Source organism: Cebus imitator, unplaced genomic scaffold, assembly GCF_001604975.1.
Source record: "Cebus imitator isolate Cc_AM_T3 unplaced genomic scaffold, Cebus_imitator-1.0 Scaffold488, whole genome shotgun sequence".
In the NCBI taxonomy this organism is placed as follows: domain Eukaryota; kingdom Metazoa; phylum Chordata; class Mammalia; order Primates; family Cebidae; genus Cebus; species Cebus imitator.
Genome location: NW_016107803.1, coordinates 1,371,574 through 1,395,468, shown reverse-complemented (window position 1 = coordinate 1,395,468; position 23,895 = coordinate 1,371,574). Strand labels below are relative to the sequence as shown.

The following is a 23,895-nucleotide window of genomic DNA, read 5'->3' as shown; positions in this document are numbered from 1 at the left end:
GAATTTTAAGAATCAAGAATCCCACCGTGTGGAGTAGGCACAAGGCTGGTGCCAGCTGGCATCTACAGGGAGAGTAGCAGCCCAAGTTCAGAGACGTCAAGCCACACACTCAGGGCTGCACAGCAAGAAGGGACTGACCAGGTCAGAGCTGCCCGTGGCTTTCCTCAGCGTGAGCCCTGGAGCTGCCAGGGCCCCATGTGCAGACATGCCACCCCTGGGGGCCACACTGGTCAGAAGAGCGTGTGGCTGGGCTGTAGCTGGAGCCACCTGGCTGGCCTGGCCTCTGGCACCGTGGGAACAGGAAATTCCCCTCCACAGCCAGCGACTCCAGAGCCAGCTCTGTGGGTCAAAGGATATTAATGTGTCCATCGTGGCTCCCGGAGTAGATGTAGGACTTGCCGCCGTTTTTATGCACCGTCAGACACTGGATCGATTTACTGTGACCCTGTGGAGCAGACGCGCTGGTCAGGTAAGCTGAGGCCATGCCGACCTGCCCTCTGCCACCCGCTTTCCACCAACTAAGCCTCTGGGTATAACAAAGGGGGTGGACGCCCCTCCACCCATGGCAGTGCAGGTGTGCTGAGGCCCCAGAGCCCCAGCTGTCTGAATGCATGGCCCACGAGCCCTAAGTAACCTTTCCGGAGCTACCCAGTCACCTACAGACTCTGCCCTTCATTCCCCTCCCTCCAAGGTAACGAACCCAGACCTGGGCCCGGACGTGGTCTGACCAAAGCCCAGTACCTGAGCATCTCACATGGCAGACACGTGGCCGGCACCCAGCTGACCAGCACCTATCAGGGTGGAGGCCACAAGGGCGTCGATCCAGGAGGCCTTGGCTTCAGGCCCTGGTTTCTGAGGCTGCCTCTCTCTCCCTCCCCAGGAACACTGGCCCTGCTGAGGGCAGGGTTCTCTCTGACCACTGTAAAAGCCCAAGGCTGTCTGCAAGCGGGCCCAAAAGGCTGGTCTACAACCAGACAGCTGCTTCCAGAGGGAGGCATTTAGCCCCCTCCGTATCTGATCCTGGGATGGAAACAATGGCTGGGGCTGTTAGAATCTCCTCACACCTCTCCCCTGCAGCGGGATGCAAGCTCCCGGTGGGCCCCTCTCCTCTTCCCTGAGTTAAGGGCTCTTCCGCAGGAATTCTTTAACTCTGTGGCATGCCACATGTTGCCACAATATGGCATGGATCTTTGGAGACAGGTACACAGTTACCAGTGTGACTGAAGAATGGGCAACGGATGCAGCTACTTCCATCTTTTCCACAGAAACAGGAAAAAATTATCACATGCTCCAGTAAGGGGCGCTGAGCTAGGCTGCCATCTTCCAACATGGCAGTTCTGCTCCTTACAGTGAGGACCTCAGACCAACACTGCCCTCACTAGTGGGGCTCAGGCCCACCTTCCTGCTGAATCAATCCTGCGCTCTGCAAGAAGCCAGGAGACTTGTGTGTACGCTCACTGCCCGGAATTCACCAGAAACACTCCCAGCTCCCCCCAGATGCCCACAGGTGTTCCTTCTGGAGGCCTGCAAGCTCCTGCTACCCTGAGACCTCCCTGGAGACTCTGAGTGCCTCTGGGGCTGCCAGCCACTAGCGCTTTTTAGTTCCCGGGTGAGTAACATGCAGCCTGGGCTGACCTGCTCCTCAGCCCCACTGCAGTCCAGATCAGCACTGCGAACACTGGCAGTACCAGTGTGACTCACACAGGTGTGGCGTGAGAGTGGGGATGTGGGGATTTTGACAACTGTAAAAGCCCACAAGATTTCCTGTGGCGGCAGCCCCAGACAGCTGGCAGTAGTGGTATGAGCAAGAGTGCTCTTGAGGCAGCCCCACCAGCACACCTGGGGGCTGATACCTGGAGCCCAGTGTTGGGGATGGCCCATGGGAAATTGCTTTCCTGGGCAGAGAAGTTGGCTGGTGGCGAAGCCCGACTCACCCGTGTACCCTTTCTCACCAGCCCACTTGGAGGCCTACTGGAACACGGTCTTGACAAGAGCCCTCAGCTTCCCCAGGCAGCCATCTCCTCGGCCCCATGCTGGCACACCTTCCCTTTATACTCAACACCCTGGGCTGTGAGGGGCGCTCCCCAGCGAGGAGGCGCTCCCGATTCCCCTCTGTTCTCAGGCCCTCATCAAGGAAACCTTTACAGTTCAGCCTTTCCCCACTCAGCAATGCTGCTGCCCCCGCTGCCCCGGCACAGAGGAACAGTGACTCTATGCATAATGAGCGCCAAGGTGACCTGGTCCTTAGAAGTCACATACAAGGTTAAGGAGGTCCCTTCCTCATGGGCAAATGCCCCTGTAAAAGGGAATGGTGATTCTAGCAGCCCCTCCTAGAAGCCATAGCGTGAAGGAGCCACCGACTGCACAGCACACTGCCGGGTGCACAAGCCCGGGGGCTGCCCCAGGCTGGCCTACGCTAGCCCTGCGGAGTTCAGAGCCTCTGAGAAGCTGGTCCCCAGAGCTCCACAGCAGCAAGCTGCAGTGGGTCAGGGAAGTGCTGGCGTCTGTCTCCCCGAGTGGCTTAAAGAAGGAGACCAAGAAGGCTTGGCTGTGGGGATGAAGTGTGTTGTCTACTTCCTCTGAAACTGCAGTGTCAACTGAGCTGGTGTGGATAGCGGGAGAAGGCAGGACCCACTGGGGAAGGGTTCGGAAGCAGGCGCCATGCCCCTCCCCAGGCTGGCATTCAGGGCCTTCACACCTGGGCCCATGGACGATTCAAACTCTGTTACCTCCTGATCCCATCGCTCCCTCATGAACCTCCACAGCATCTCCCTCACAGCCCTGCCCAGTCAAACCCCAGCCGACGCCCAGGCCCAAGGCTACCTGCTCTTCCTCCTCCTCGAGGCTCTCTACTGGTGTCCCTGCACGTGACAGCCCCTGGACCTCGGTGATGCCCCCTCACCTGCCCTGGTGCTCAGTGAGCTCTTGTTCTTGCCTGCAGTCAAGTGGGGCACAGGCTGTGCACTCCCAATTCAGGGAGGCTGAGCCCTGCAGGAAGTAACAGCTCTCAACAGCTGGGGTGATGACCACTGCCCCCGACTCTCCGACTCTCACAGTAGCTCAAGGGGAACTTGGCACCTGGCCTCCCACTGTGGCTAAACTCATGTCCCAAAAAACCAATCAGCATCCCTCCCTTCCACCAAAACCCCAAGGGCCGAGGAGGCCTGAGGACACCTCTCTAGCTTCTACCTGGCCTCTCCTCAGCTCTCCTTCCTTACTGGCCACAGTGTCCTCTCCCCTGCCCACCCTTGGGTCAGCGGCTTCCCCAGGGCAGGACTTACCTTGATGACGCGCAGGGGCTTGCTGGGGTTGTTTCTGTCCAGATAGTTGATGTACCCGGACAGGGAGACACTGAGCAGGTGGTCCTTCTGCCACAGGCAGCCCAGCTGCTGGTCCAGAACCGTGGAGCCCATGGGAAACACGCTGACCACGGAATTCACGTTAACATCCCAGATCTTGGAAGTTTTGTCCCCAGAAGCAGAAAGCAAATGGGTGCTGTCAGGACTCCAACTAATCTACTCAAACAAAAGCAGTGTGTCACGTGCCAGAGGACTTCAGACTGGAAAGAGAACCCACAGGGCAGCTTGTCTGAGTAGGACAGAAGGAGCCCAGAGAGGGGGTGGAACGTGAGTAGGCCAAGGACAAAACCTGCCTCCAGGTCTCCTGTTCCAGCCACTAGCCTCTCCCATCACCTCACCGCGACCTTAAAGCTTTCCTGGGCAGAGGCACAAAATCGCCCCAACTTGTAGCCCCTCATTTCAAGTTTTTGTCTAACTCCAGAGTAGTGTGAATGGACTTACACATGGACTCGGCCAAATTCCCACTACTGGACCAGGAAACATGTTCATACTCACGGCATAAATCCCGCCGTCGTGGGCCTTGCTTCCGCCCAGCGCGCACACCTTCTCCCCAGTCTTCCCGTCATAGATGTATATCTTCCAAGAAACAAAAACATGTGAGGGTCATGTGTGTGTGAACACCCTCTGGAGTAAGCAGTTTCTCCATGGACTGTGGCTCTAGAAAACCAGGGCTAATAGACAGAGCTCCCAGTGTGGTTTAAAAGCAGAAATGTGTTTACTGGGCTCTGACTACGCATCAGCAGAGATGGCTTTCAGCAGCCTGTGGCTCTGAGCAGTCATGGGAGCAGGCAGACAAGCCATTCCCCACCCCCACAAACCCATCCCAGCTCTTACCTGGCCGTCAGCACTGGCTGTGGCAAATCTGTTCCCATCAGGAGAGAATCGCACACAGTTGACAAAGCGGCTGTGGTCCTGCAGGAAGACAATGACCTGCTTGGTAAGGGGCCACGGGCCTGACTCCAAGTTCAAGAATGCGCTCTACAAAATAGTCTGCGTGCAGCTTCAGTGTGTGAACTGTTTGTCCACAGAAAAAGAAAATTTCAGAGCTTAAAAAGGTCCCAGGCAGTCCCTCAGAGGGGCAGGGGTCTGCTCCAGCCTCCCTGTCATGCTGACCGCTCTACCTGCTGCAAGGCTGATTAATCCCAAGGCAGGCCGCCTCCAGCTATGCACTCCCCAACGAGGTACCCCCAGGAGCCACCCTCTGCAAAGAGCTGGAGCCCTGATCCTTAAGCTTCATGATGGCTGAGACCAGGAGGCCTCTTTCTGGAGGGTTCAGCCCAGCTCAAGTGCTTGGTAGAATAACTGACTTTCAAACAAAGGTAAACAATGACTACTTTCGTGGAGAACAAGAGTCTGAGCAAACAAGGGGAAATGACATGACTTCCAGGGGCAACTCTGTCACCAGAATAAGGAAATAAATGCATTTCTTCCTCAGCCAACAAGTGTCTGTATTAGAGAATGAGTCTCTAAGCAGTGGCAAAGCTGCCAACACCTGCCCTGCCCTTTCACTGCCCACCTGCAGGTGGTGCTAACCCACCAAGCGCACATCCAGTGCTACCAACTCTCTCAGCACAGGAGGGGCTCACCGCTCAGTGGGTACACATACCAACCTGCAGGAAAAGCAATTCAACCCAAGGAGGATCACCTGTGCCCCCTGCCCCCAGGCACATCACAGACTTAATTTTAAAGCAGGAGCTGCTTGTGTGGGGAACTGCATGTGTTTGATCATGTAATGTTTTGAGTTGAATTGTGCCCCTCCAAAAGACATGCTGAAGTCCCAACCCTGGGACCCCGTGAGACCTTATTCAGAAATAGGGTGTTTAGGATGGGCTGTAAGTCCAACAAGACTTGGCGTACTTGTAAGAGGGAAATCTGGACACAGATACAGAGTTGGAGCGAAGATGAAGGCAGAGATGGGAGATATGCTCACAAAAGTGACCCCTAGGGCTGTCAGTTATCTGGGAAGGACAGGGACTCAGAGGAAGTGCGTCCCTGCCCACACCATTACTACAGACTTCTGATTTCCAGAGAATAAATTTCCATTACTTAAGGCACCCAAACTGTGGCTTAATCAACTGTTACAGCAGTTGCAGCAGACTAACACATGTAATCAATGCTGCCTCTGTGCCCATTTCACCAATGAAGAAACTTACGCCCAGAAAGAGGAATCAGGTGTCTGGGAATCACCAGGGCCATGCTCAAGGAAACTGACATCCCCACAAAGTCCGTCAGAGTCAGCAGAGGATATACATGTAGCTGAATCTGGCAATGTCCCCACGGCAGGATGCTCGTGGTGCATGGAATCACACTATTCAGTTCTTGGCTCTGCGAGGTCCACTCCTAGCCCCAGAAAGCAACCTGGGCTTCCTGCACTTGAAGATAAAGCATTTCCTCCAGCCAACAACCCAAACTTGCTTCCCTCTGGTGACCCTTCTCAGTGTTGCCAAGAACTGCTCACAGCTGGGGTCAGGCTGGACACGGGCACAGCAGGCCCTGGTCCTGCACCTGAACCGGGACCTCCCACCTCAATTAAGATGAAAGCCCGAGAAATCACACATTTTGACAGAGGGAGTCCCAGTAATCAACTCCCTGGGAGCTCCTGAGGGGGATGGCAGTCCTGTTTCCACCCTAGAGGATGAACATGTAACTGGGTTTTTGGGGTGCTGGTGAGGCACAACTCCCCTGAGAGAATGTTGTAGGTTTTTGGTTATTGCCCTCTTAGGAATGAGAGAGGGGACCACAGCAGGTGCGCAGTAAGCTTGTAAAGTAAACACCGAACCCAAAAAGTGTTGCAGAAAGGCGATTTTATTTAGGCAGAGAAAAGAGGAGAAAAACAAGGAGGAAAGAGAGAAAAATTTCCATGAAGAGTGTGGAAGGGGACTCCACAGGGGAAATCCAGGAGGGGAAGAGAGCTTCCACTATGCGGGAGGGGATTCCAGAGAGCTGGAAATCCAGTGTGGGTGAATGAGCAGGGGAATTTATCCTGGGAGACCTTCCCAAGTTCCTCTGGCCAATGAAAAGGAGTTTCCTTAAACTTCCGCTGGGGTGACTGACTCTTAGTTTTTTCCCTTGCCCAAGATATTTAAACATAAACTGTTAAATCTTCCGGATGGAGAGAGATGGGAGGGGTGCATGGCGCTGGAAAATTTTTGCCCTTAAAACTACGCCCCCTCGTGGACCCAGAAAGAGAACACATTCCCTCAAGCCGACTGTCCTCCCGGCCTCGTTTCAGGGAGTGCTGTTGCGGGACTTGCAATCCGCTCTATGACTGAAAAGCGCCTACTATGTGGGTTGTGGTCACCGCCCACAAGGAACAGGGATGCAAGCACCAGGCTGGCTCAGTCTGAACTTGGGCTTGGGTTTGTGATCAGCTCACGAACAATGGGGCTGGCGAGCCCTTTGCCTGCCCCCAGCTCCTGGGTGCTGCAAGGCTTGGCTAGGCAAGGCAGTGACGAGCTACAAGGGTGCAGTGCTCAGGCGGGCCCAGGGCTCACCCAGGAAGTGGGGCGGGGGACATGGGACTGCACGGTCATTTCTGGCTCTGGTGCTAGAGGTCCCTCGTGTGTAAGCCCAGTTCTGTGTCTTGCTTTAGTTCCTTTTGTACCTTCTCCCTAGTTCTACGGCCGGCCTTCTCTGCTTTAACGGTCTGTGTTCAGTGCTTTCTAGCATTTCTAGGTATGTGAATTTGGGGAAAGCAGTTTCCCCAGGAGGCCTGGAGGGCTGCTCCACTCAGCTGCTAAGAGTGAAAACCAACTTTCCAAATGGGGCTTCGAGGACCTCCAGAGATGCTTTTCCCCTAGAGGGGCCATGGACGCCCGTGGGCAAATTCTTCACAGGAGAGAACACCAGGCCCAGAGCAGCAGCTAACTCCAGCCGCTTCACCTGCTCGAATGTGGTCTCCAGTTTCCTATCCAGAGCACTCATCTCAGCTGTGCTGGCTCCTGGGCCTTGGGCAGGTGCTCCGCAAGCCTGGGGATGCTCCGGCCAGAGCCATCCCAGAGGTCAGATCCCTAATGCCGCAAGCATATTTGCACCTCTTCTGCTGTTACCTGTCATCAGGGCGCCGTCACACACTGAGGGCCCGTTCCTGTTGGGGTTAGCCGATGAAGCCCACCTCCTGCCTGTGTCAACATGGCCCACAGTCCCCTGTCCATGTTAGCCCATAGAGTCCATGATCCGTGTGTCAAAGGGCCTCACAGGGCGGTTCCCAAGAGGGTTGCAGGAATGAGCCGGCTGGGGTGCAGGCAATGGTGCGAGGGCCTGAGAGGCAAAGCCTTTCCAGACCCCCTGGGCGGAGGGGACAGGGGTGTGCGCACCACCACTCCTTCCAGATGAGGTCAAACAACCGGGCATAACCATGACATAACCACAGCTCGAATCCTAGACCTCTGAACAGCACACCGAGTTCTCTCTCTGTCCAACTCCACTTCCTTGGCCAGCACAGCCCTGTCTTCACGCTGACTTCCCACTGGCCCTCCACCTCAGCCTGAGCTTTCCTCGAGGTGCAGTGGGCCAGGGAGATAGCTGGGCCTGGCTGACCCCTGGGTCCTTCTGACTGAACAAGTTAACAACTGAGAAAAGAGCTCACTCCAAATGCCCAAATCACCCCAGTGCAGATGAGTGGGTGGGACAGTGGACGCTGATTGCTCTTGCTACAAAGTGGAGAAAAACATTCAGCCATTGCTCAATTCCAACTCGTAACAAGTGCCAATTTCAGTGGCTCCCCGAGGTCAAAACATGGACATTCCTCCTCTAGTTCCAGGTCCCGGAAGTGAGGACAGTCCTGGTCACCCAAAACCCCAAATCCGGTGCCTCCTGCAGGCCCTGGCAGGGTGATGCCATGTGTCCCTCCCCAGCACCAGAACCCAGCAGGGGCAAGGGAGGGGCCTGGCACAGGCCAGGGACATGAATGCCCCTCAAGCAGCTCATCGCCGTCACCTTTTCCTGCCCCTCAAGCCAAGGAGTCCAAATGCAGAGACTGATGTCTGCTCCTAAAATAGCCCCTTCAAAGGGAGAAGCCGCAAAAAGCCCATTAACCAGAAAAAGCGAGGGCTAAAAATAGCCCTTTCCACAGGGAGGCCAGGCCAGCAGACAAAGAGGGAGAGGGCTTGGCGGAACCTCCCGAAGAGTTCAGGCACAGCAGCTTCCTGGGGCTGCCCTCTGGGGCCCTGCCAACCAGCGGGGCTGCAGTATAATCATCCCTGGTGTGGATGGCCCAGTGCCCGGTCCACACTGCTGCCTGTCCCCGCTTGTCAGCCAAGGCTGACCTGTATTATTGAGGCCTCCTCCCCACAGTCCTCACTCCCTCCTGCCAACACGCTCCTTCTCACCACCGAGGAAACCGAGGCTTGAAGCACTTAGGTAATCATTAAGCAAGGCATCCATGTCCACATCACAGAGGGACAGAGCGCTACAGGCCCCAGCTGGCCTAACCCCAGCATACCCATGCTCACTACCTACCTGGTCAGCTCAGGAACCCTCTGGGAGCCCACCCCATTCCCACCAGCCTCAGCTGACCCTGTATACACTAGGACCACAAGCCCCCCTTTACCATGGAAATAACCTGTGTCCAGCCATGCTGTCCACACGCCTATGAGCTGGTGGAAGGGGACAGGCTCTCAGTCCCCTGTGCCCAGCCCCACTCCGCACAAGCCCAGCACAGGGCCTCCTGGGCCCTTGGTCAGTAGGTGTTCCCAAAACACCTTTATCCTGTTACCTGAGAGGCTGGTTCTGGGCCCCCATCCTTCAGCCCACCCAACCCTCCCTCATTTCCCAGCAGACTTCCCTGCAAAGTGCCCTGAGGCAGCCCTGCGGCCCCAACCCACTTAGCTTTGCTGAGGGGCACCAAGGAGCTCCCCACCTGCCTGCCTCTCCCATTACCTGGGAAGGGTCAGCTCAGTCACCATGCTCCATGGAGAACAAGGACCACATAAAGGAACAACAGGCTCATCCTAACTGACCGTCCTTGGGCCACGTCACCCTTCCTGCTGTCAGCCCCTGGTCCTCAGGAGTCAGCCATCAGCCCAGTGAAGAGCAAGGCCAGCTGACAGGAGGGGTGGCGTGTGCTGAGGACCAGGGAGGGGTCCTATGCCCACTGCAGGGGCGTGGCCTGGCAGCCACCATACAGGCTGAAAGGGCTGAAACATCTGCTCTCTGCCCTGTCTTGAGTAAGGAAATATGAAAAAGAAAAACCACCAGAAACCTTGCACGTTTAGAGTTACCTACTCGGAAGGCAGCACTGCCGACAGCAGCCACAGCGGAGGTTTCCAGGCATGCTTGGCTCCAGCCTCAAGCGGGAGAGCCTATGTGAGGTGTGAGGTCCCCAGAGGGTGGAGGCAACGGGGCAGAGGGAGCAGTGCTACCCCACCGAGGGAATCCAGGAGTCCCCCATGCTGAAGGTTTTTCTACCTAGAATCTCAACCGGTTAGATTTGGCAGTGAGTCCCCAGTTCTGCATCATGAGGCTAGGTCTCCAGGAAGACGTGCTGCTCTAAATAACCATTCAACAGAAACTATCTGGTGCAACTCCTAGGACCTGGAACGTGCACACAGCTCTGAGCCATACTCCAGAGGGGGCATGTGGTCATCTTAGACCGCCAATTGCTCACCCGACCGGAGGAAGCGGATGGCCAGAGGCAAAGAATCTGGCGCAAGTAATGTGTATGGCGAAGGCAGATAATGGAGAGAAACTCAGTGGGGCCTTTAAATCCATCTGAGAGTACCTATCCCAGGGGACTGCCTGTCGTGAAGAAATTCCCATGAGTGAGATGGGGGGAGGCAGGGAGATGGTCTTGCCACCCTCCTTTTTTCAGGTCACAGTCAGACCCTCCAAGGGGAACCTAACCCCGGGTTCGCAGAAGGCCAGCGCTGGAGACCAAGACCAATGTGCCTAGGATCTCCATTCAGAACTGTTCTCCTGTGATCCCGCAAGTTCCCGCTGCAGCTTACCCACCACGTCTTCAACGTCACTGGGGAGGGATAAGCCAGCACCCAGGCTTATTCCTGGCCAAATCTTCCTCCACCCTCATCTTCCTGGAGCCCCATTCAGGTTCTGGCAAATGAAGACCAAAGCTGGGCCATGATCCCTTAGGCTAAGGGGCACACAGGGGAACCTGGCTCATGATGAGCCGGGAGTCCACACTCGCCCTGCACACAATGGGCTGTTCGACAAAAAAGGGAAAGCCATGTGACCCCCAAACATGGGCCAGTGAGATGGAAGGTGGCCCACCAGACTCCACAGGCAGGGACCCTCTTGTTTTCCTCTGAAATGCAGATTGCACTTTGGTTCAGGCACAGCATCATGGAAGTTCTGCTTCAGCCTGTACTGACGCCTTCAGAATATGCCATGTTCCTTTTTAAGGCAGCAGCTCCAACTCGACCCAGCTGGTCCCTCCCCAGTCACCTGCCAGTCCTTCTGCCACTCAGGTGACTAGGGAAGCACCTGACACCCCACCTCTGCACCTCAAGCTCCAGGCAGTCTCCTAGTCCTGGCCACATGGGGCCTCTGCAGGGAGTGGGTGGGGAAGGCCAGATGAGGACAGGCCTGAGCTGCCGCCACAGCCACTCATCCTCTGGAGCGGGGGGCCTGGCCAGCTAAGGCCACCACAGTCTGAGCGCTGGGGCGGAGGCGAAGGCAGCCCCGACCCAGCAGTCATGGGCTGTGGAAGGACAGATGTGGGGAAAAACAACCACTGCTGTGTAGATTTCACAGTAAGTGGAATTTCATTCCCTCTAAAATACAAAATTCCCACATACACTTTAATTTTAAAAATCTTTTACTATAAAAGGCCCAACTAATTCCCAAGAACTTCCACATCCCAGGCTTTCTGACTGCATCAGAAGAGCCCACATATGGGAGGAAGCCCAGCCATGCTCGGCCCACCGTGTCCTCAACGCCGGCTGCAGCTGGGCCTCAAGTGAGCACTCAGGCCTCCTCTCAGTTTCCGCAGCCTGCACGCGCTCCCCGTAGTTGCGGGGTTGGTCCTGGGGTGCATGGCCACAGCTTTGCTCTGGGGTTTGGAGGGGTTAAGTGCAGACACACTCCGAAGTGCATCGGCACCTCAGAAGGCATTTTTGGGCAGGTCCAGTGGGGTCCCTGAGCACCCTTCCTGTCCTTCCTCTGCATGGGCACTTGAGGCTGCATATGATCCCCGAGCATGTGGATAGCCACTGCTGTCTCTCACACCCTCCCTGCAGCTGTGGGTACAGCATGGGATGGTCACTGTCACCCTGTTTCCGGGAGGGCCCGGAGGCACGACTCACCCGAGGGTGGCAGAGCCAGCTAGCTTTGTGCCAGGCCACAGCCCTTTTCATGTCTCCCAGGCAGGGCCCATGGTTGTGGGTTCCACAGAGACTTCTAGACACATGGTGCCCACCATGGAGCTGGGATAGCTGGGCAGACATTTCTACCCAACATTCCTGGGCCGGGCTGTGGGTGAAGTCCTTTCTGAAGTTAGAAAGGACAACGAAAGAGAAAGAACGTTCTGGCCAAGCCCCCAAGCGAGCACACAGGGACACAGCAGCCTGGTGAAGAATACAGGCTCCAGCCTACCCCTGGCACAAACCCTGGCTCCCCTTGCCCCTCTGAGTAGGCTGTGCTGGGTTTAATGCACATCTGCAGAGTGGAAATGACCCCTCCCAGGGCAGGCAAAGGAGGCCCCACCCACAGCCGGCTTCTGGCTACAGGCTGCCATAGAAGCCTCTGAGCTACCTCCTCCTGCTCTGGACTGAGAAGGGGTGTGCACCTGACTCGGCATTACTCAGCCTACTCCACTGTCCCTCCACCCCACCAAAGAAACACAGCCTTCAATACAGCTCCCAAAATAGCTACGTCTCCACTACCTACCCATCAAGTGGTGGCCACAGGAGCAGGGTCTGAGACCTACCTCGTGTTCAGCTGTATACAGGGGCTTCACTATGCTTTCACCTGCCTGGCCAGGCTCAGCTCAGCCTGTGGCTTCACAACAAAATGAAGCCTGTTTCACCACAAACGGGCATCCTTGGAAAGCCCACCTGTACCCTAGGCCAAGAACGACCTCTGGAAGTTCTGTCCACTTTGTGGGTCCCGTCCTTGCCCTTTCCGGCTGCACTGTGCGGGTATTTATGATTCACGGCATGACGTCACTAAAATGGACAGTGTTCCTCAGTGAGCCACTTTAAGGACACGATCTCATAAATCCTCCATGAGGCAGACAGTAAAACCACTGACGGCCCCGAGAGAAGCCCCGAGACCTTGGTCCAATCTGCAAAAACAACCTCCTCCAGGGACATCCTTAGTCCCTAAAATGTGCGTTTCTGGGTGCGCTGTTCTCGTCCACCCTCGGTGCAAGCACAAGCAGGACTGGGAAAGCTAGGGCAGAGTGCAGGGCCGTGCTGAGATAGGCTGCTGGGCTCGCCCAGACTCCTGCACTGCCAGGGCAGGGAGATGGCCAACAAAGATGCTCCGGACCTGCCAGGTGGCTGCTCCTACTTCAAATTTATAGTCAACACCCTAAGATGCTGCTGGCCCCTGCACACCCCCATCCTGCAGATGGGAGAAGTGAGGAGGCTAAATGAGGCCTAGGTACTTGTCTATGGCAGAGCGCATGCGTGCCATGGGTCTCTGAGATGCTGCGATCTACACCCCAATCCTGCGGCACTTCACTGCTGCGTTTGTGGTACATTTCTTCCACAGACAAAGTATCTTTCATTCTAGCTGTCTGTCATGTCTCTGCCCTGTCTCTAGGGGAGGCCTGAGAGACCAATTTGGACATCCCGCAAGCTCATTTCCTCTGCCACTTTGGTGGCTCAGCTAATAGCAGGCCCTGCAGGCTCCCCTCCAGTCCCAGATGTTTGCCTGGTTACACAGCCTCAGGGAAGTCCCTGCCCCAACTCCCGACATGTGCACATCGTGCTAGGGCAAGGTCCTTCCTTGTGACAACCCCTCATGCCCAGCCGAGGGCCTGGGGAGGACAAGGGCCAGGTAGGGAGCCCTCCCTCTCTCTGCATACCCCTGTGAGCCCACTTCTGTCTGTGTATCATGGCATACGTGGCATGAGCCATGGTCTCTCTGCCATCAGCATCTAAACAGGCTCAGCCTCTGCTAGCCTCATGTATAAACCACAAATTTCACTCAAAAAGAAAAGTTCACTTACACCAATTGTGAACTTGAACTTGAATGGGGGTCCCTCAAAGAACGCAGCGCAGTTATCGTCACTTCCTGTGGCCAACCGGTATGGCCGGCTTTGCTTGATGTCCACACTGTTGATGACTTTGTTGTGGCCGGTGATCTCGCCCACAGAAGAGCCACTATCCCACAGGAAGACTGCTCCGAACCTTGACACAACAAAAAGGATGGAAGACAAAAAAATCTCAATCCCAGAAGGTCAGAGAACAATCTGATAGCTGAGCTGCCAGTGCACAGAGGATGGACTGACTGTCAGCAGGCAGCTCAGGACGCTACAGGGACAAGTGAGGGAAGCACTGGGGTTCTGGCTCCACGAGGCATTTGTCCACAGGACCCAAGAACCAGATGGGGCAGCGCCTGTGGGAAGGGACTGCACGTGTGTGTCTGTGGGGCCCCACGCCACAGGACCTGGGGCTACTTTATGGCTTCATCACTCTCAGCTATTAGATTGCTCTCCGATGACCGTTCTGTCGGGAGGAAACAGCTACCATCCCCTACAGGAATGGAGATGCCTTGCTCTTGGCTGACATTCAACAAAAGCGTTGTTTTAGTTACAATTTGCTACTGAATAAAGAAGGAATGAAGGCCAATAGGAATGACTTGAAAAACCATGGAAAAATACCTACTGGCTCATGTACGAAAAAGTGCCTTTCAGTGAGGGACACGGACATGCCACTCTCAAGTTCAAGTGTTTATGGCCAGCCACGGTGCTGTAGAGGGAACCCTGACTGTTCTTGAATTTAAAAAACCTGGATTCCAGCACTGACCTCACTCACCAGTCACTAGGCCCCTGAGGGCTGGAGCCACCGAGTGGCACCCAGCAAGCATCACTGCCCTCACTCCTCCATCAGGGACCCTTAGGGGAGGTACCCCGCTGGAAGAAAGTTTCACCCTCCCTGGCAGCTTCGTGGGGCAGCTGCTGTGAGGAACCCCAATGGAAGCAGTGTCACTCTTTCACTGTCCCCTTCCTGCTACCTGCAGGTGGGCATGAGAGCTGGTGTTCTAGGAGGCAAGGGACTCAGGACGTCAGAGGAGAGATGAGTACTGGGCCCTGGTGACAAACCCAATGTGATGTGGCGTTCTGCCTTATGTGTGGCTAGAGCCAGCCCTAGCAGGGGCTGGTGCCTACTGGGAGCTCAACCCTCATGAGTTCAAGTTAGTACAGACACCACTGCGTCCCCGTCCCACCAGGGTCATGGCACATGGATGTGAGCCACAGGAACCAGGCAAGGAGGGGTTGAGAAGAGTGACTCACTTCTCTCTTCCTTCCCCGACCACGGCGATCCTCTTACTGTCTTCAGTCCAGGCAATGTCTTTGATCTTCCCGGCGAAAGGCTGGTACTCGTACTTCAACAGGTGCTCCTTCTGCGTGGTATCCCAGATCCTCAGCTTCCCAGACACATCTGTGGGACACAGCGGGGGGAGAGCCACATGTCACTGCCAGGCCAGGGCGATGGCCACAGGCCCACTCAACACCGCGTCTGGTTGCTTAGACTCTCTGGAGGGAAAGGCCTAGTGAAGAACGTGTCTTAGGGAAACGCTATATTCAGCCACTCTTAAGGCAGCGCCCGTGACTCCAGAGGCCTGCCATTTGGGGCCTCTGCATTTTGCCAGAAATCATCTGGATAACAAACCTTGCTTAGGCATCGGAAGCAGCCCAGGGACACGTGATGGCAAAACTCCAATATGTCAGGAAGAAGTTTAGTTTCCTTACTGCATTTCTTTTCTTGTAGGGGCATCAGAATGACATGTGGGCCCCAGGCCACCTTTGTGCAATGAGACAACACTGGCTACACCTGCCTCTCCTGCGCAGCTGCTGCAGTGACTTCTGGAAATGAGGCGCGTGGCTGTGAGGGCACAGCGGGCGGCTGCCCGGTGCGATGCCTGAGTGTGGCCTGGCGGCCTCCACCTGGGCCCGCAGACCTGGCTCCCTGACAGCGTGCTGCTGCCTGGCACATCAGCAGCCTCACTCACACACCGAGTGGCTCTGAGACTCACAGAAATCCAAGCGTAAGATTCTTTTGTGAGAGTAGGAGGTGGGTGTTGTGGGGGAAGGAGAACTGTACGCAGAACTTGAGGCTGATTCTCTTCTCACAGGAGCGTGGGCAGCTAATTGTAACAGAATCAACACTGGGGGCCACGTGCCCCCAAGCCCCCACCATGATCCTGTCACCAAGTACCAAGTCCTAATCCTGACACACCCTCTCCGAATGAGCACTGTGTTGGCGTGAAGAAATGAGAACATTCTAGACTAACTCTCAAGGTTTCACAGCTTAAAACTTCAGCCCCATCCTCTAAGCAGGTAAGGGCGCCTGCCTTTCCACAGGATCCTCAGGCCACGTTAACACCCGACACAACTCTACAGCTGCTTCCAGTTAAAAAGAGCTTTTGTTTTCTCGGTCGGGTTGAGCAGTTCAAGGGAGGGCAGCAACTAAAAGCCAGGCCTTAGGAACAGGTGCCCTGGGTTCAAATCCAGTCTCTGCCACATAGAGGCTTTGTGGGGCTCAGCAAGCAATGTGGCCCGTGTCCTTATCCAGAGTGGGGAAATAACAGAGGTACCTCATGGGGCAGCTATAGGGTTCCACGAGTTAACACGTGCCAAGTCTCCAACTAGTCCTCAGTGCACAGCAAGAGCTCGTTATGAGTCAGGTGAGACTAGTCCACGAATTAACTGAGGCTCTGCACAGGCCACTGAAGATGCCTTGTTTCTGGGAAGACACACAGCCCAGGCCTAGACTGAGCCAGGCCCTGAGATTCGGGAGATGCACATAAGGACTGTCCTGCTCTCAGGCCAGTTGTGGGGACAGGCAAGAGGAGATGCCGAATCCAGCGAACAGCACTAACTAAGGGGAGTTACAGAAGGGCCCAGGCCTCTGGGCCAGGTCCAGGAAGACCACCTGCTGTGCTGCCCGAGGTGAGTTCCAAAGGAGATCTGCTTAGTTAAGTCCTTTCACTGATAAAACGGGCCAGGCAGAGGGGAAAAAGAGGTCAGGAGAGGAAGTCGCTGGAGGCTGCAGCATTTGAGGGGAGCAGCGTGTGCAGGAAAGACATGCACCTATACTCAGGAGCATACATAACCACGCATGTACATGTGGCCACACGTGCACATATATGCAGACACATTCACACATGTACATGTGACCACATGGTCTGCCGTGCTCAGGCCCACCCAGGGCCCATGCTGCCCCATGGAGAAGACAGTGCTCTCCAGAACAAGGCAGAGGGCGTCCCACCCTTTCACACAGGCCAGCCCAGCCGTCCCACTTCCCTGGGCTCAGCAAGCCGATGCCTGCTCTGCCCATCAGCTCAGGCTCCATTCTAGGTCTGGCTTCCCAGTTGCTTTTCTACTGCCTCCCCTACCAGACCATTAGCCCCCTCCCGCTGGACCCTGCTTATTTATGTAATTATTCTTTGAAGCAGCTGAGGTAGGAAAGACAGTGGGACCTAGGGAGCAGGCACTCAGACCCCAGTCTAATGACGACAACCCTGATGAAGTTGCCAAACACTGACCGAGGGCCTGGGTGTCAAATCCTGTGCTGGAGGCAGAGCAGTGAACCCAACAGGCTAAGCGCCTGCCCTGCTAAGAGTCCAGAGGGGAGGGAGACAGTAAACGCACACCTTCAGTTATTCGTCAATCACCAGCCGTGCAGGGGAAAGAGTGAAGATGGGAAGGGCTCCCTCTCTCCATGAACTCACCGAGACAAAGGGCTGCACCAACAAGAGCCCCTGTGCTCAGGCCCTGTGTTCAGGGCCGTACCCCAGAGCCAAGCCATCTCTGGTGGGCTACTTCTAATGGCCCCTTCCTCCAGGAAGCCTGCCCTGGGCCTATGGGCAAACCACAGGCCTGTCACATGGCCCTTGCTGACTCCCAAGGCCAGCCTGGAACAATGGCCCCTGTGCTAAGGGGATGGAGCAAGGCAGACCACAAGCATGGAAATAACCTCAGGAAAAAAGAGACAGACCTGGGTCTGCCCCAGAAATAACCCCTGTACTCTGAGGACCGCCCCCTGGGAATGTGGGTTCCCAGAGGGCAGACCCACCACTGCATTCAATGCTGGAGGCTTCCAGGTGTGGGGCCCTTCCCAAGGTTCAACCCAGCAGTCATGAACCAGTTAGACTGACAGGGTCTAAAAATCCCGCAGAGGGCTGGAGCCAGCTGCTGGGTAACCCACTTAGTGGGCCAGCACAGCTCTTTCTCAGCCCCCTCCCTCCGAACCACTCCCCTCACCACACTATTTTTAGCCCAACTTCATCTCTGCAGCAAATGTCCCAGTGTAAGCTTTAACAATCGGTTTGCTCTATTCAAAGAAATGTATTAGAAACATAAAATGTGATCTCGTCCAAGAACACCTGGATCTGGGGATGGCCCAAAACTCCCCTGGCTCCTCCACAAAATCAGGGCATTTTTCAGGGAGGACAGCCTCCCACGATGGCCACTTATTGACGTGGTTTGTCCTTTGCAACAGTCTCCGCAACAGCCTTCCATTGATTTGTCTCATTGGACACCCTTCTGGGGACCAGGGAGAGGGCAGGCCTGGGCCTGCAGGCTCTCAGCTTGCAGCTGACAGGGCAGGGACACTGTGTCAGGCAGGGGCGGAGACCTTGCCAACTGCATTCCTCTCCTGAAAAGAAACTTCTCAAAGCGCTTCACTCATGTTAAACATGTAAAAGACATTTGGGCCAAATCTTGGGGCTTTAAATGAAAAGGCTTTTTCTGGCAAGCAGGGCTTGGGGAAAAAATAAATCACAGAGCTAAATGAATCATGGGACGTAAATGAGAGCATGTTTTGCAGACGGAGTTTGAGAAGATCTAAACACAAAAACCATTACATGCCTACTATATGAGCCAGACTCTGGGCCTGACCCTTCATCGTGACCATGGCCGACTGCCAGCAGCAGTCAGCCAGCTCACCCGGCGGCCTGGCTTCATCAGAACAGGGCCCCAGTTTTGTGACAGGTAATGGGTCACCCAGGGGTAAGTACCAATTAGTGCAAAAGCCGTGCTGGGCATATTCATGCCTTACCAGCTGCTTCACCACACCCTACAAGGCAGACACCGGCAACCCCAGTTTGCAGAAGAAAATTCAGGCCCAGGAAGGTGAGTTACTCAATTAAGCTTATACCGTTAGTAAGAGGCTGCCATGGTCTGAATTATGACCCCCAAAAGCATGTGCTGGAAACTTCATCCCCAATGCAGCAGCGTTTGGAGATGGGGCCTAAGGAGAGGTGATGAGGCCATGAGAGCTCTGCCTTTGGGAATGAATATTATGGCAGGAGCGTGTTGCTGATAAAAGGACAAGCCTAGCTCCTCTTCTCTCACCTTCTCTCTGCTCTTCCACCACAAAATGACACAGCAAAAGGCCCTTGACAGATGCCCAGCCCTTGATGTCCAACTGCCCAGCCCCAAGAACCATGAGCCAATACATTTCTGTTAGCTGTAAATTACCGAGTCTGTGGCATTGTTATAACAGCACAAAACAAACTAAGAGCCAAATCCAGGTCTTTCCCAACCCCAAGGCCCACCATCTCCTACAAACCCTTCAGGATAGGCTGCTGTGCACACGCAGGGCGGTACAGGTGGAGGGCCATGGCAAGCGTGAATCCCGCCCTCCATGGCATTCATTAATCCCGCCCTCTCCTACTGCTGCTTCGCTCTCTCAGCAATGCGGTCACAGCCGTCACTCTCTAAATAGGCTGATGAGGTCCACATCAGCTTCCTCACTTGGCCTCCCTGGGCTGCAGATGGCTAGGGAAGGCGGGAGGTAAGTATCTGTAGAGCTTATGAATGAATGAGTGACTGAATGAATGAATGGGCCACCACTCCATAGGGAGTACCACTCTCACTCCTGTGCCTCTTGTTCCCATCTGTAAATAGGAAAAGCTCTATCTCAAAGAACCAAGTGAATAAACAACATCCTTCAAGAGGAAAGGTCTCTCCACCCTCACCTTTGCCTAGCCTCCCATTGAGCCACACAAAAGCCCAGGCTGCAGAGAGCAAAGGCTCAGTCCGCAAATAAAACATGAGCACTTGCCTGGAGGCCAGCACTGTGCTAGGTACTGGAAAAGGAGCAGTGGGTAAGGATGACGCCAAAAAAAAACATCAATTCTCTCTCTCTCTCTCTCTCTCTCTCTCTCACACACACACACACACACACACACACACACACACACACGGGCCACACAGGCTCCAGTGCATCATGCCATGGCTTCCCAAGAAAGGTCCCTCGCCAACCTCCTGGTGGCCTTTCTGCTGACCTGCAAGCTGGGAGTAACTGAAACATTACAAGCTAGAAAGTGTACTTTCTATTCTAGAACTAAGGCAGTTTTGAAAAGGGGCATTTTGGTAGCTTATACATGGGACGTCCAATCTTTTGACTTCCCTGGGCCACAGATAAAATACACTAATACTAATGATAGATGATGAGTTTTAAAAAAATGCAAAAAACCCCTCAGGTTTTAAAAAGCTTACGAATTTGTGTTGGGCTGCATTCAAAGCCATCCTGGGCCACATGCAGCCTGTGGCCACCAGCTGGACAAGCGTGCCTTATACGTTCCTTGTGAGCCTCAGCTGAAACTACACTTGCTCCCTCAACTAACCTGCCACCCCCACCCTGCTCCTCCACCCCCACCTCCCTCCTCCCACTCTCCCAAGGCCAGAAACCCAGCTTTGCCCTGGGCCCTGAGATCTACCCAGGCCCCCACAGGTGTCCACGAGCCTTGCCCCCATACGGTACCTCCGGAGGCGATGTAGAATCCGCTGGGCGAATACTTGGCCACCACCACCTGATGGGCGTGCTCCGTATAGATGTCGGCAAGGGCTGGATTCTGCAGGAGGAGACCCGGAATGAAGAGAAGGAATGGAGAAGCAGCCACAATTCCAGCTCTCCACATCAACAGATTTGGGGTGAAGGGGTGTACCAAGAAACACTGAAGCTAAAACGTTCATGAAGAAAATTGCAGAAGCATATCTACTTGCCTACATACCTACTGCCTGCCTACCTATCTCTAGGTGAGAGAAATTTATGTTACTTTAATTCAGTTTCTTTAGTCGATGATTGTAGAACAAGGTGAGTTTTTCCATGTCTGCTTTTCTGTACTTTTCATAATACGGAACAAGCATATCTGTTAAACACATACACAAAACAAAAGTGTCATCAGAGAAAGAAGCCATGGTTCTAATTCCTCCATTTGCGGGAAGCTGCATTCATTCCAGTGCTCTGTTCTCTTTCCAAGCTAAGCCTGCCCTGTTCAGGACCAGCTTGCCTGGCTGCCAATTAATGTCCGACCCTGAACACGGCGCCTGGCTGTGCTGGGCAGGAGCAGAGCAGGACGAGCTGTGGGAGCCCTCTCTGTCAAAACCCTGGGTTTGGAAAGAAGAGTCGATTCCCCACTCCCTTTCACAGCACAGATCGAAGGCTGGGTGGACTATGTGGCAAAAACAGGGCCAGCATTTGAGACTAGAAGCATCTTCAGCAATGAGGTTTTAACATGTGCTAAAAGTAGATCCCTGCACCTCCCTCCCCACACGCGCACGCGCACGCACACACACACACATGTGTGCGCACACACACGCAGGAGGCCTCAACAGACATACACTGGGCTGCTCTCAATTTGTCTCCACAGTGAAGATTTCTTTCAGGAGGGAATAAAGACATGGCCATCTAATATCTGATACCTGCTGTCAGCTTTTTACAAACCTAGTGCTCTTTGAAAGAGTCGGCTTCCCGCCGGCTTGAAGCTTAGGACACATCAGATTCCAGTGAGGCTGCCTGGGTACGCCTAGCATGCCCCCACCTGCTGCCACCCCAGCCCTCATCTCCCTTAGACCACTCCACAAGACCAGAGGGGCCTCCAGGTCACAAGAACACCACACTACCCCTATCTCACGAGACTGAGACCAGAGAAGCACACACCCCAGTTCCAGCCCACCTTCGGCCATCCTGTTTAAGCTCCACGTCTCTGTGCAGGCTGTGCCCTTGCCCAGCACCTCTCCCTGCCTGTGGATACCTACTCACCCATCAGGCCTAACACGAGCATCCCCTCCTCCATGAAACCTCCGAGTACAGCCCAAGCTATCTGTATCACTCTTCTGTGCTTCCAGATCATTTAACAGGTCCCCAGGGATGGCACAACACACATCGTAGTCCCTAGCATTCCTGTCCATCTCCTCCAACTGTGCTGTGACCTGCTTAACATGATGTTTATGTCACTAGCCATCTCAATAAGTGGTTTTGGGGAGAAAAAAATAAGTTTATGCAGACCTTCTCTTTCATCTCTAAGACTAAATACAGCATTAAGTGATTAACAATAGACAACTGTCACAAATTAATCCATTTTCAGATAATCATTTGCCAGTGAAATTAGAATGTTATCAAGGTTTCTAACCAAAGATATTAGGAATAACAAGCACATGAAACAAAGTGCTCAGTGTCATTAGTCTTGGGAAATGTAACTCAAAACTAGAATGGAATACCACTCAATACTCATTAGAATCAATAAAAGATTGACCTCACCGAGTACTGGCGAGGATGGAGGGGTGGGGACACTGGAATGTTCACGCACTGCTGGTGGAAATGCAAAATGGTACAGCTGGAAAAGAGCTGGGCAGGTTATTTACAAACCTAAACATACACTCACTACTCACAAAAAACACTAGCAATCCCACTCTTAGGTATCCACTCTGGAGAAATGCAAGTGCGTGTCCATCAAAAGACACATGAGCAAAGTTCACAGCTTTCTTTGCAGTGGCTGAAAACTGGCAACACCCAAATATCCATCTACAGTTGAACAGAGAAACATGCAACTTACATGCACTCCACACCACAGTGCTTAGTGATACAGAGGGGCAAAGTGCAAATGCACTCAGGGCAGCTGTCCATCTCCAACACATAAGCAAAGTGAAAAGGCCAGACAGAAAAGACTACACACTACCTCTCCCCTCACATGGAAGATGATCTTAGAAAAGGCAGCCCCATGACAGAAAGCAGATAAGCAGCTGCTGGGGGTGAGGGTAGAAGGGGTCGGAGGGCACCTTCCAGAGTGGCGGGAATGTTGTCATGACTGGGGTGGTGGTTACAGGTCTGTATCGATATCTGTCAAGATCCAAGCCATACGCTGAATACTGACAAATTCAACTGTATCTAAATTACACCTCAATAAAACTAAGATGCCTGCCATCTATCAAACGTCTGCCCAATCCAGCCCTCTCCCACTTCAATTAGTCCTTTATATTCTGACATTGACAAATCCCAACCCAAAGCACCTGGCAAAAAACCATCCAGCTAACAGGCAGCCCCTTCAAGACAATGTTTGGTGTCTACCCACAGCTGACTGGGGCAGGGGGTCTCACGCTCACATACAGGGGCACACCACCCATCCCAACCGACAGATGTCAAGGCTGACGCCTCATGGGCTCTCCCAGCCTGGGTGACCTCCTCCCCAGACCGTGCTACCTTACAAAGGGTGGGGTTCCCACGGGCCCTTGGTTGGGGAGGGTATCCAGAGATGGAAGATGACTAGGAAGGGGCATGAGAGGAAGTTCTCCTAAAAATTCCTTCCCCTAAATGGTCAGGGCTATGTGTAAAAACCCCAAAGGGCACCAGAATCCTGCCAGCTGATGAATCACTCACTCTCGTTTGTATTCTAAATACAACTGGGTCAGCGGTGGGGGCTGAGATACTCCAAACTGCAGATAATGACTTACATCTGAGTCAGAGCAGCCTCCTCCCCAGCTCCTCAGCTCGCAGAAGGAGGCTGCTTACTACAGCCAGAAAGACACCTCCCACCCCCACGTGTCACTCGGCCTGTGAGGCTCCCTCCCGATCAGCTGGGTCGAGATGGCACCCTGACACCCTCCGTGTGCCCCTCTCTCCCCAGCCTCCTCCCTCTCCTGCCATCTTGGGAAAGAATAAGATTGGGGGTTGACAAGTTTATGTAGGGAAAAACTCTGGAATGGGGAATACAAGACAGGGAGGGCAGGAAGCCAATTCCAAGAGCTGCAGTGCTGCTGTGGGCAGAAGTTCCATCTTGCCATCTCCCTGGGGGCCTGGGGGCGACCGCTGTGATCAGTCTTGGAGTTGCCACCCAGGGACACCCCTCCTCCCAGGCTTTCTTCTCGTGCTGCTGCAGGCAGGGCCAGCTCCGGCAGTGGGAGGCTGTTGTTTGGTCCTTACCCCAGGCCTGCCAGGTTTTCCTTGCCAACTCCTAACCCACCTTCTCTACACCTCCGCCATTTTCAATGCAGTCTTCCTGTTCCTCCTGGGGATAGCGATAATGGCTTTGGAATTCATCTCCGTCCTCCATCAAGGGCCTTCAAATCCAACCCTAACTACCTCATGGCCCAGCTTGCAACCTACCCTTCCTGAGCTCCCCT

General features: G+C 54.4%; 1 protein-coding gene across 1 annotated transcript in view; it reads right to left on the bottom strand.

Annotated features, from left to right (window-relative positions):
• Positions 1 to 23,895, bottom strand: part of WDR1 (WD repeat domain 1) — a 43,939-nt gene that overhangs the window by 10,503 nt on the left and 9,541 nt on the right. Inside the window, exons 3-9 of the mRNA XM_017513224.1 lie at positions 20,258 to 20,348; positions 14,779 to 14,926; positions 13,492 to 13,672; positions 4,194 to 4,271; positions 3,855 to 3,935; positions 3,282 to 3,515; positions 358 to 445 (exon numbers count right to left, since the gene is read on the bottom strand). Coding sequence (XP_017368713.1) covers positions 358 to 445; positions 3,282 to 3,515; positions 3,855 to 3,935; positions 4,194 to 4,271; positions 13,492 to 13,672; positions 14,779 to 14,926; positions 20,258 to 20,348 — 901 coding nt within the window. The remainder of the gene's footprint in view (positions 1 to 357; positions 446 to 3,281; positions 3,516 to 3,854; positions 3,936 to 4,193; positions 4,272 to 13,491; positions 13,673 to 14,778; positions 14,927 to 20,257; positions 20,349 to 23,895) is intronic.